The sequence below is a fragment of the Polypterus senegalus genome, chromosome 5 (assembly GCF_016835505.1).
Source record: "Polypterus senegalus isolate Bchr_013 chromosome 5, ASM1683550v1, whole genome shotgun sequence".
NCBI classification, from domain to species: domain Eukaryota; kingdom Metazoa; phylum Chordata; class Cladistia; order Polypteriformes; family Polypteridae; genus Polypterus; species Polypterus senegalus.
The window spans coordinates 200634558-200648051 of NC_053158.1; the positions used below are offsets into that span (position 1 = coordinate 200634558).

The 13494-nt window shown below is 40.5% G+C and overlaps 1 protein-coding gene across 5 annotated transcripts in view; it reads right to left on the reverse strand.

The window, feature by feature from the left end:
• LOC120529808 (arf-GAP with SH3 domain, ANK repeat and PH domain-containing protein 1-like) overlaps positions 1 to 13494 on the reverse strand; it is a 347163-nt gene that overhangs the window by 45825 nt on the left and 287844 nt on the right. For all 5 annotated transcript variants that reach the window (XM_039753980.1, XM_039753979.1, XM_039753978.1 and 2 more), the window contains 2 exons: positions 7710 to 7801; positions 290 to 476 (listed from right to left, as the gene is read on the reverse strand). In XM_039753980.1, the coding sequence (XP_039609914.1) occupies positions 290 to 476; positions 7710 to 7801 (279 nt within the window). The remainder of the gene's footprint in view (positions 1 to 289; positions 477 to 7709; positions 7802 to 13494) is intronic.

A 13494-nucleotide genomic window follows, 5' to 3' on the forward strand; every position in this document is an offset into this window, starting at 1 on the left:
CTTTATTTTCTTCACAGCTTCCTATGATCATTCTGAGCTCGAAATCTGCCATTAGCTACGCTCTTTGTAAGCAGTACAGATTCTGAAGGTCTTACTAAATATTTGCAGCTATTAATAATAAAATGACGAATGCTACTGATTCGTGCCACTAGTCTTTATGTTACCAATGTAAGCAGCATGAAGACCTCAGTTGTGTCACTTGCTTTTCACTTCCTAACAAGATGTACTCATTATTGATCTGACGTACACTTAGCTAACAATTTAGATAAGAGAGGTGCTATCGCCTTACCTCTCCAGTTTCAGGTAGTGGCTCCATTAATTCTACACCCTCTGCATAGACTTGTATTAGTGCAAGTAAATCCCTGGATTTTACAGCTTCTAGCAATTCATTCATTTTAGCTGCCGCTGACATGCAGGTCTTCCTAGCAAACTTGTGATCCACATATTTTGCTGTAATAAATTCTTTCCGTGCAGTCCTGAAAAAGAAAAAAAAAAACACAATTGTTACTGAATGTCACTGCTGGCAACACGATAACAATAAAACATCTCTCTTCTGTGACCTAAGGATTTAAAAGTTGATGTGGATATTGAAACAAAATGAAGCGTCTCTGTAAATTTAATTCCCACTCCAGTGCGAGGTGCTAAGGATCAGGTGCCAATTTCCAAGCACTTCAGATGTGTCTTTAGCACTCCCTCCAGCTTGTACTTATTCTACTTACACTGACACAACCCTTATAGTCTCAAGTCACAAAATGCTTGAAACAAAAAAGTATCTAGTCTGGCACTGTGTGCTATTTGCTGTGGTCTAAACACGTATTTATTTAAATTCAAACACAGTGCATTGCACCAAGCAGGTGACCCTGCGGAGATCCTCCCCACCTTATCTTAAAAAACTTATATGTGCCGAGCTTTGCAAACTGCTGTAAATTCTACCAACGTCGTGACTTGGCTGAACGTCAATCACACAGGAGAATCACAGAGGTCATCAGTTGGGTCTCCTCTCTCAAATTAGTCTCTCGCTGGATTTAAGGCCCACAACACTGAGAAGGTTTCTACAATGCGTGTGACGTCTTACATCCTTTTCTGATGACAGAGACTCAGCCAATTTACACCCCCAATTAGTATTACTAAAACCATTAATAATATAAAACTAACCCCTATATGAGCCTATTCTGCCAACCTCACAGGTAAACTCCGATCGGAGACTCGTACAGCGGGCTTATCTCGGCAACCTCTCAGGTAAATTCAGATAACATTATAGTTTATGACTAATTGCATTTTTTTGCATACACACTCTTCATTTTTCTCTGTTGCATGATATATTTAGTTATTTATAATACTGGTCAAAAGTTTTTTTATTTGTCCAGTTTTTATTAAAATACTAGCTGTCCCCCCGGCTCCGCCTATATAGTAGTGAAACAGGACAAACTTTAAAAAATCAATTAAAAACATTTTTTAAAATTTAATTTGTATCGACAAGAATTTACATTGATAGCTTTCGTATCCGAGGGCCTCCTGATATACAGTATTTTTGGTTTTGTTATCACGGACGAGGACATTTAGGTGTCTTGGGGAACTAACCCGAGAGAAAGCGACGTAAAGCTGACTATGCGAGAAGCAGGGTGAGCTAAGATCAACCCCTGCCAACTTGAGTGTCTGTCCCTGGGCCTTGTTAAATGACATTGCAAAGCAAAGCTTCACCAGGAACTGTAATCTCTTGAATTGAAAGGGCATGTCCATCACAATTAGAGGAATGCGAGGGACTAAAACCCTCTCACCAATGCCACATCAGACCAACTCGAATGGAGGCTGGCGCGTGAGTGAGGAGGGCCCCCGCCTGCTTCCCCATCCCCTCGGCCCGCAGCCTCTCTCTCGGATTCACGCAAATAAATCGTAAACACAAGCAAACTGTGACACTTAGCACGATAAGAGAAGACACAAAATCGACCGACCGGAATGTTCAAGCAAATTCTAGAAAAGAAAAAAAAAAACCAGATCTAAATCTATTAAGTAGTTCTCTCATGAAAAGCAGACAGACATTGGATTGTATATATTATATATATATATATATATTTTATCTATATCCATCCACTCATTTTCTAACCCGCTGAATCCGAATATAGGGTCACGGGGGTCTGCTGGAGCCAATCCCAGCCAAAACAGGGCACGAGGCAGGAACCAATCCCGGGCAGGATGCCAACCCACCGCAGGACACACACAAACACCAAGGCCAATTTAGAATCGCCAATCCACCCAACCTGCATGTCATGATTGTGGGAGGAAACCGGAGCGCCCGGAGGAAACCCACGCAGACACAGGGAGAACATGCAAACTCCACGCAGGGAGGACCCGGGAAGCAAACCCAGGTCTCCTAACTGCGAGGCAGCAGCGCTACCACTGCGCCACCGTGCCGCCCTATATAAAGATATATATATATATGACACAGAAAAACGGGAACTTTTGAAATGCGTAGTGGCAGCCATGTACAGTTGACAGCACTGTTGGATTTCTTCTATTTTTATTGGGTTTTTCAAAAGTTCCCGTTTTCTGTGTCACCCTATATATATATATCTATATCTATATATTATATATATATATATATATATATACACACACACACACCTTCAAATACGAGGGGCGTTCGAAAGTATAAGCCAGGGGTCATCAACTATATTTGTCAGAGGGCCAGAGTTTTACCAGACAGTCTCCTTGGGGGCCGGACCCCCAAGAAGAAAATCTAATAAATATCTAAATTTGGTTTAACATTATGTTTAATGTTTATACTTTTTCCATTGCATTACAAAACTCAAGGCTCCCATCACCTATACCACAGTCAACCACTAGGAGTGATAGATATTTTGCATCATTTCCATTAGGCCAAGTCAACTTTATAATAGAGCACTTGAAAAACAAACACGGAGGAAGTGACAGGAAAGGGTCTCCTAAAAGAGGTAAAATGGCACTCTCAAAGACCATGAAACGCAAAGTTGATGTAGAAAACAGGTCCTTCAATGATGACTGGACTGAAAAGTACGCATTTATCATGCCAACCTTCCGAAATGCGTCACCAGTATGCCTAATTTGCAGCGAAACTGTTGCTGTTGCAAAAGAATACAATCTGCGCCGTCACCACAACACAAAACATTCTAATTTCAAGGTTTCATATCCTGAACAGTCAGAGGCTCGTCAGAGAAAAATCGCCACATTGAAATCTGCCTACTCCCGCAAGTGGCATTATTACTCAAACTTTAACTGATCAAGAGAGAGCGGCGTGTGCATCCCTGCAGGCTGCTTGGGTGCTTTGCAGACATAACCGGCCTTTCGCGGAAAGTGATGTTTTAAAGGAGTGCATGATCACCGTTTTGGAGGAACTTGCCCCCGACAAATCAATAGACAGAATTATTGCATCTGTCAAACAAGTACCTCTATCTGCCTCAACGAATGCACGTCGTGTGCACGCTTTTGGCAGAGCAAGTGCAGAAAGCTGTCATTGACGGGTTAAGGAAGCCAAATACTTTTCGCTAGCTATTGATGAGTCCACTGACAACACCGATATTTCACAGTTGTGCGTTTTTGTCAGATACTTTGATGGCAAAGATTTCCGAGAAGAGCTGCTGGCATTGCTTCCACTGGAGGACAACACCACTGCTGACATCATCTTTGGAAAACTGGAGGATTTTTAAAAGCCATGGATTGCCCCTGGATAAAATCAACCTGACAGTGACAGATGGTGCACCAGCCATGATTGGAAAAACAAGGGTCTGGTGAGCAGAATAAAGACTGTTGCTCCTAAAACTAACGCACTCCACTGTATCATCCATCAGAGCGTGCTGTGCGCAAAGCTAAGTGGGGAGCTCAAAGAGGTGATGGAGAAAACGATGAAAATTATCAACCACATCAGAGGAACTTCAAGCACGCAGCACCGCCTGTTCCGCAAATTTCTGCTTGAATCCCAGGCTTCTCATGATGACCTGTTACTCCACAATGACGCGCGCTGGCTTAGTAAGGGCAAAGCACTGGAGCGCTTTGTTGAACTCCGCGCAAGTAGTGGATTTTTAAAACAAAGTAAATCCAAAGCGGCAGCTGACCATCTCCGCATCATGCAAGACACATTATACATGTGCAACGTTGCATTTTAACAGACATCTTCTCCCATTTGAATACACTTAATCTCCAGCTGCAAGGAAAAGGAAAATCAGTGGTGGATTTGGTGGAAAAACTTGATGGCTTTGGGAACAAACTCGATCTTTTCCACGCAGATTTGTTGTCAGGAGGCTGCTGCACTTTAACACACTGAAGACGGTGGGAGAAGGCAACGTAACAGACAAGATGAAGACATTCATCACACAATTAAAAGACAACTTTTCTGCTAGATTTGATGACTTTTTCATTTCCAGGGATGTCATTGGATTTGTGCGTGACCCATTCACCATCAGCCCAAGCGGAGAATTCTCCACAAACGCGGTGAAAATGTTGCCATTAGACGAGTCGGCCATTCAGAGCCAGCTGGCTGAAATTCAGGCCGCAGGCGACATGAAGTCGGCTCTCCGTGGTGCTGAAAGCCTGAGCGCATTTTGGGTATCTTGTCCCGAGACCTATGACACATTGAAAACGCTGGCTATGTATGTGCTCACCATGTTCGGTTCAACCTACACCTGCGAGGCTGCATTCTCCAAGATGAATTCGATAAAAACACAAGAGAGGAACCGACTGTCAACCCAGTCTTTGGAGGACTGTTTGCACATAAGTCTGACAGCGCCAAGCCTGATGTGAAAAGTTGGTGTCAGAGGGAAATGTAACTTTAGCCATTGATTAAGCACTGTGAGTAGCCCGTTTCAGCATTGTGATTTGAATTCAAGCCCACTTAACGTTTCATTTGATGTGCGAACATTATTTGTGACCTGTTTTGTTCTGGTACCAGGTTATTTATTTACAATGCTATTTTAAGTTTTTATACCTGAGGATTCTGCTAGTTTCAAGCATGTTGTTGAGACTTAGTAATAAAAAAAAACATATGTTATGTAAGGGCACGAGGAAAAGTTACGCGTTCGTTGTTTTTTTTTTTAAACCTGTTTGAAACAATAAATGCTTAACGCCGCAGTCTGTCTGAGTCTGTCCTCATTTTGGAGTGTAGCCTAAATATAGTCATAAATGGTGGTTAGTCTGACAAGAGACTCAGTTGTTGTTATTTTTTGTTGCTTTAATAGTGTGGACAACCATTTTCTTTTTGATCCTCACAATTTTGGAATCCGGTCGGGCCAGATTGAATGGCTCAGCGGGCCGGATTCGTCCCGCGGGCCGCCAGTTGATGATCAGTGGTATAAGCTATGCTTTACTTATTGAATACAATGAAACGACTTGCACACTAGTTTCCTATGTAGTCTTTTGACTGTATGCCGACCGGTTCTTGCACAGCGTCAATAACCTCCTCATTCGGCTTGAATTTCTCCCCTCCTAAAAATTCCTGAAGTAGGCCGATGAGATGATAGCCCCTCTCTGAATGACTTGCACCAACCATACCCTCTAAACCGAGAGAGACACTCATCCCCAAACAGTTTTTTAAGTCTCGAATAAATCTGAGATGGAATGACTCCTTCATTTGTCAAAAATTGAATAATAATGCACTGCGCAACACTATTGCATACCTCCTGCTCCAACACAAAGGGGGGAAAGAGCAGCAACACACACACACACACCACTAACGTCAAGGTCATATATGCGCGTGTTTGTCCAATGAGTCAGATCTACCTTGCACTATTTATAAGAACAGAACATGAAAATTCCTGTTTATAATTGAACACCACTCGTATACAGACAGGCAATTCCAGTCCAATGAATAGCCTGACATGGCATAAAGATAACAGATGAGTAATTTACCTTTTTATTTCTCTAATTAGATGAACAACCGCTGTGTGGCTTGTTTATTTTTATAGCTACCCTTATTTTGTTTCAACTGATTATCAGCCTGGTATCAATTAAATTATTCAAAATAAATCCCTATAGGCATTCAAGATACAATCACTTGATAGATCACACAAAGACATACAGTAAATGACTACGCAATTGAGACAATCAGCAGTTTAAATATTAGCCTAGCTAATGATCACAGAGCAGCAGTTTCAGCACCAAGTCAATCCTGCAAACATTTGCCTTAAACAGTCACCAAAGTCAAAGAACTGCTAAAAACATCAGTGAAAAATTCTCAGATATTTATGTTATGCACATTTATTTATTTTTTACATGAATAATGTAATCTTATTGATCTTAGAGTCCAGCAGACACCGAGTACAGAAAACTGACAAATGGTTTTTATTGGATATTTGTAGTGTAACTTCTCTCTGCAGTTGATGATCTGAACTACTGCTGACAGTTTTCCAAACTCAGGGTAAGACACTTGAAAGCTCTTACGTAACACATAGGAGAGCCATTTTCCAATTGGATGCCTGACAGGATTTCAGGCTGGGGGTCTGTTCTTAGTTTTAAAGGCTGTTGATTTTATGGATAACAATGTGCAACTTGGACAATATTCTACAGCAATGTCAGAATGTACATCTCGTTTTACTCATTGGTTTGTAGATGAGGTGTTTGATGCCATGCCTAAGATATCCTTGACGGCCAGTGTGATGTGCTGGGCTGGCTACATCACTTTAAGAGGGGACCACTGAATCAAGAAGCTAATTAAAAGAGTAGGCTCAGTTATAGGAAGCACTCTGGACTCCCTGAAGGTAGTAGAGGAGGAGAGAATGAAAGCAAAGCTGAGCGCCATTATGAACAACGCTGCACATCCTCTGTGGGATCCAACAACACTGAGGACTTTCAGAGGACAAATCATTCAGCAGACGTATGTGAAGAAATGCAACGGGGGCTCCTTTGTACCAACAGCAATAAATGCCTGCACAGCGGCTCACTGTTACTGTGACAGGCAAGTCACATGTTTTCTTTCTTTTGAATCTTTCTTCCTTTGTAGTTATTCCAGTGTGTTCAGACCAAAGCGTGTGTGTATATTTATTTATTTACTTACTTACCTAACTATTTATGCATTTATTTATGTATATATTTATTTAAAGACCTCCTGTAAAAAGCCAAATTTCCTCCTGGGGTCAAATAAAGTTGTATTTATTTATCGACTAGCTGTCCCCCGGGGAAAACAGGACAAACTTTAGAAATCAATAAACAAACAGGTATTGCTGGCTAAGCGGAGACAAGGTACGCTCCAAAACGTGGCCAGAGGCTGACCGATTCAAACGTACACTGGCATGTGAGCGAGGAGGGCCCTGCCCCAGCTCCCCACTTCTTGGCCCGCAGCCTCTCTCTCGGATTCGCACAAATAAATCGGTGACACAAGCAAACTATGATACTTTAGCGCAATGAAAAAATTTGCAAAAAACAACTGGAATGTTCAAGCAAATTATAGTAAAAAAAAAAAACCAGATCTAAATCCGTTAAGTAGTTGTCTCGTGAAAAGTGGACAGACAGACAGACAGAAAGACAGACGTTGGATTTTAAATATAAAGAGATGTACCTATTTCAGTTCAATAATGATATGATGAATATATTGTGGGCCAGAAATGGTCATTAGCGCTAGTATCTCACCCAGGGTCAAGTCCTGCCTTAAACTCCATCATGCTGGGTGAGGGTCATGGATAAAGAGACAGAGGACACATAATAGCAGAGCATTGTAAACTGAATATAAAACACTGTCAACTTACATATCGCTTGTTGGAGTGGGCTTTGGTGAAGGACATGGTAAATTCCCTTCCATGATTTCATTAAAACTACTGTTTCCTACATTCTTGGCCAGCTGAAATACAAGAAAAACAAAACTTGAACAATTTATAAAAAAAATCAGATATGCTACATTCCATTTAAAAGGGAAAAACAGTGCTAATAAAAATAAAAGTATTCAACATTTTAGATTATCCTTTTCGGCACTGCATGTCCAAGTTAATATTATTAAAAAACATAAATGCAAAATAAGTAAAATAATGCAGAAATTTTCTTTTAAAAGTTATAGTGGTGCCTCGGTATACGTCCTTAATCCGTTCCAGACCCTTTGACTTATACCAAACAGGACGTATACCAAACTAATTTTTCCCATAAGAAATAATGGGAAAATGATTAATCCGTTCCCATGAAAAAAAAAATCTTGTTGTTATTGGCATATTATACATTGATGGGGTTGTATAAAATAATTTAAACCCTGCTTAATACTAAAATACATAAATACAAAAGTAATTAGATGAAATAAATGAAAATTTAACCTCATTTTACTTTTTAATAGCGTCTTTGTTTTTCACAATCGCAGATACCGTCATTCTCGGCATACAGTATGCAGCAACCAAGTCCCGGATACGCATGCCACCTTCATACTTTTCAACAATCAATTCAAATTGACACGAAAAAACACAAAATCACGTGAAAATTCATAGAGAGTTATAGTGCGTACTGACGCTCGTGAGCAGCCATGACTTTGTCTCGAGAAAGGTAAATAGCGTAGCGTGCTGTGTTCTAGCACGAGAGTCGTATTCTAAACAAAATTCTTCGTGTCAAAACAGGACAATTTAAAACCAGCTTCATATTTTCTTCTGATCGAAAGTCCATCGTAGATAAGGGATGCTCTTATGATAAAGGTGTATGGGGGTGTGAGATACAAAAAACACAAAACAGTGCAAACGTTGCTTCAGAATAGTTTGCGTATTACTGCGTGATCACGTAGGCAGAATAGAGAGAGAACGAGAGGTTAGGAGCACGTGCTGATGCCGCACCCACATAGAAGAAAAAGGCTGTGTGCTCCGTGCTTATTCTCTCAGGAGCATATCATAGCATATCGTAATCTTTTGGACCAATAGTGTGAGTTTTCCGCATTCGACTTGAACGACCGACATTATAAAATACCAGAAATTGTACGGTAAAATCAAGTCCCGACTTATCCGCCACAGAACCTATCCACGAGTATATACGGTATTTATTTCCAACAGTGAATGCACACCAAGTTGGCTACAAAGCTCTGTAATGTCTCCAATGGTTTTCTGTGCTGGCACCACAAATTACACAGCTTACTTCTGAGTGACTGCATTTAGAGCACAAAATGTTTCAGAAAAGCATCACAATCGCACACGTGTTGTGTATTCTACTCATCGTTTCTAGATACGCCTGCTGCATCTTGTTTTGCTTTTTTTGAGGGCTATCATTTTACTTTGTAATTTAAGACTGTGTTAAAATACCTGCAGTGGATTCAGGAAGCATTCAGACCCCTTCATTTTCTATGCACTTTGTTAGGTTGTAGATTTCATTTTAAATGACTAGTATTATTGAATGTAGATTGATGTGGAAAAATGGCAAATGTAGCAACTGAAAAGGAAATCTACAACACAATAGTAGAGTGAGCAGAAAGTGAAGGGGTCCAAAATTCTTTATACAAAGAGGAAAGCAAAATACTTTATTGAAACTGACTGCATACTCTGAATATGTGTATTGAAGACAAAGGTGACTTGTTAGTTATCAGCCATGTCTCCACTAGATGGCAGTGCTGTGTGGTTTTGACTTTCAGCATCTGCAGTATTAACCCTATCACAAATGTTTTTTTGTCCTACTGAATGGTAAATATTGCAGTGCTCACTTGAGAAAGAGAAGAGAAAAAAACTCCAATTCTTGCTAGAAACAGACAATTTGTAAAGGAACAGAGAATACAGAGAGCTATCTTTTTTCCTTATCGACTGCATTCCTTTAATGTGAGAAGTGACATCCTTCACATCTTTTATAACTCCGTGATGGCCTGTGTGGTGTGCTGGGCTGGTAACATAACGTCAAGAGAGGACCACCAAATCAACAGGCTAATTAAACAGGCAAGCTCAGTTATAGGAAGTACTCTGGACCCCTTGGAGGTCGTAGCAAAGGAGAGAATGAAGACAAGACTGAGTGCCATTATGAACACTGCTGCACATCCTGTCTCTGACACACCAACACTGGGGACTTTCAGCCAATGAATTATTCAGCAGACGTGTGTCAAGAAACGCAACAGGGGTACTTTATACCAGCAGCAATACATCTGTATAGTTCCTTATGGTGACTGCCATGTCAGAAGTTTTTCTTTCTTTTAAAATTTTCTTCCTTTTTAGTCATTTTGCTGTGTGTTCAGACCATAGTATGTGTGTATATATTTATTTATCTATCTATTTTTGTATTTATTTATTTAAAGAGCTTCTGTAGAAAGCCAAATATTCCCCATGGGGAAATAAAGTTCTATCTATCTCTCCATTCAACCCTACATTGACTAGCTGGGTGTAAAATTAATTTATTTGGTTGTCTCAACAACATCTTAAACATACAGATAACTGACACAACTTTGGCCGAGTTCAGACTTTCTAAAGTATACCCAGGACCTTGTTTTGCTCATATGTTTTGGGATTTACCCTTGACGATGATATCTGTTTTTCATGTGCCCTTAGAGAGCTTGGGTCTCATTTGAAATGACTGTTGGTGGAACACCCGTCCTAAGTGATATGTTGTCATTTTAATGCTGCCATGATAGCTTCTTACTTGTAGGCTCTCAGAGACCCTGTGCTGTCTTTGTACTTAGCACTGGTTTATGCACATATTATCTGCAGTTATCTGTTTAACAGGAATATTCCAAATAATTTATAAAATATAAGCTCTTCTTTTTTTCCCCGATGCAATTAGATCTCAGACATCTTTCTTTCTTTTCTGTTTCCTAAACTGTTATCTATTAGGGGAAGATTAATTATATATAGTATATTAAAGAAGTGATATAATAATACTAATAATATGTATGGGCTCCGCCCCCTGCTCACTTCGCTCACCAACCCCCGAGGTCGGGTGTTAGGTGCCCACTGTCTGACAGCTGAGCCACTCCAAAGGTGTTGGGGAGCCCCTCCATTAGAGAACGTGATTGCATTTAAAGAGCTGGTATATAGAAGAGTATGCGGGGCGCGGGGCGAAGACGGTTTGGGTCCTTTATTATACAGAGAAAATCAGTTACTTGAGTATTACACTACAACCGTCTATTTTACATACCAATGAATAATAAAACGTAGTAAAAACTAAAAGTAAATAAAAAATAAAATTACATTAACGCCTCATCAAAAACAATATTATGAATTACTTTATCTTTTAGTTTATTTTATAAAAGTTGCTTTTTTACATTTCTGCTTGCATATCGTTTGAGATATTTTTCTCATTTTCGTTTATTGGACTATTCTCTTTGTTATTGATTTTTATCATATGCAGCTCTTTTTTGTTCATTTTCTTTTTTTTCGACATTCATTATCAGCTCTTGCCGCTGTTTTTCATTCACGATCTAAAATCGACGTATAGTAATCCCTCGCTAGATTGCACTTCAACTTTTGCAGCTTCACTCTATTGCGGATTTTATATGTAAGCATATCTAAATATATATCGTGCTAAATATATATCGCTGCTTTGCGGATTTCTGCAGACAATGGGGCTTTTTATTTCTGGTACATGCTTCCTCAGTTGGTTTGCCCAGTTGATTTCATACAAGGGACACTGTTGGCGGATGGCTGAGAAGCTACCCAATCAGAGCACACAGTTAAGTTCCTGGGAGCTGACTGGCTCAACGATGGAGAGTGCAGAATTCGATTTCGGTTTGCGTTAGCTGGCATCTCGTCTCGCTCATTCAGCATCATGTTTCTTTGTGCGTACAGTAGTCAAGCCCTTTCGTTATGTCTACAAAATGATCTGCTCCTGTTACTGCCTCCGGGGCCGTGCCCAAGCACTAACAGAAGATGCTAACGATTGCCGAAAAGGTAAAAGTGTTGGATATGTTGAAGGAAGGGAGCGAGGAAGAACAAGATGACCCAGCACAGGAAGAAGACGACGCCGGCCTAATTCTTGAGCGTCTCGCAACCATTTTACGAATGGCAAAAGATCTTGAGACATTGGTTGAAGAATGGGACCCGCAAATGATTCATTCTTTGCAATTTAAAAATGCACTTGATGGCGCCACGGAAATGTATAAAAAACCAATTACACAAATAAAAAAAGCAGCGCCAGCATCTGCCCATCACGATGTTCCTTACCCACAAAACACCACATAGTACGCCTCCAGTAGAAGAAGAAATTCCAGACGACGACGGCGGTGCTACACAGTTGCATAAAAAAGAGCTGTAATGCTCTCCTTTGTTGCAGTAAATGTCATTGTTATCGGACAAGTCGTCGTGTCATTGTTGATGAGTACCCATAACTCATTTTCTACGTACTTAGTACATGTACGTACGTTTAGTGTAAATGTACACACATTTTATACAATTTTTCTAGCATTGTACAGTGAAACCTCGGTTCAAGAACGTCTCGGTACACGACCAAAAAGTTCGCCAAACTTTTGCCTTGGTTCACGACCACACACTCGGTATACGAACAAGCCAGTTTCCCTTTCGGTTCATGCGCGCTGATGATTTCCACACGTGTTGCATTGTTCTCGGTCAGACGTGCGTGCATGCTTTCGCTGTGAACTCTTTGTGCTTTATTTCATTTCCCTTCCGGTTCATACACGCCGATTACTGTATTTAAGCACGTGTTGAGCCGCTCCCTGTTCATTGTTCTCAGTCAGACGTGCGTGCTTTATCTGTGATCTCTTTGTGCTCTACAGTATTTCATGTGCTTTTGCAGTTAACCATGGCTTCTAAGCAAGTGAAGAGTGGTGAGAAGAAACTTTTTCAGAAAATTGAAAGCGAAGTAAAGAAAGAAATTATTGAAAAGTATGAGCGTGGCATTTGTGTTTCTGATCTTGCCGCCGAGTACAAGAAGTCAAAACCTACGATTTCGACTATTCTAAAGCAGAAAGAATCTATTAAAGCAGCTAATGTTGCAAAAGGAGTTACAGCGTTAACCAGGCAGAGACCTCAAGTGCTGGAAGAGGTGCAAAAACTGTTTACCAGTTTACTCATTTACCAATTTGAGAACCCTCGTGCTTTCAAGCAGCACAATGTAAAAAAAGCCAGACTGCCAGAGATGTGGAGGTCAAACATGAAGGGTTGGGTCACAAGGACTTTGTTTTTCGCTTCCACCAGCTAAACAGCTAAAAACACCAGAAACCCAAGAAATCACACGAGAGAAAACCCCTTAAGGAAAACATCCCTCCATCGCAAAGCCTGACTCTCCCTCAAAACTGTAACCTCCTCTCCACCCAGTTCCTCCTCACTTCATGCCAGAACTCGACTCTTGCAAGGTTAGTTTTCTTGGTGGTTTATGGTTAGTTTTTGTATTACGGATTTTTCAAATGTTCCTTTATCGGTTCGTAGCGTGAATTGTTGCGGTGTTACTTTTCACTTTTTTCTTTGTGCTTAAAACTCATTAAAAAAAGTGTTTACAGCGAGTGGTTCGTAGTGTGATTTGTTGCAATGTTACTTTTCTTGGTGGTTTATTAAATTACAGATTTTTCAAATGTTCCTTTTTTCCCCCCTGTGCTTAAAACTGTGTTTATACAGCGATCGGTTGCAAGGCTATAGCGCGAAA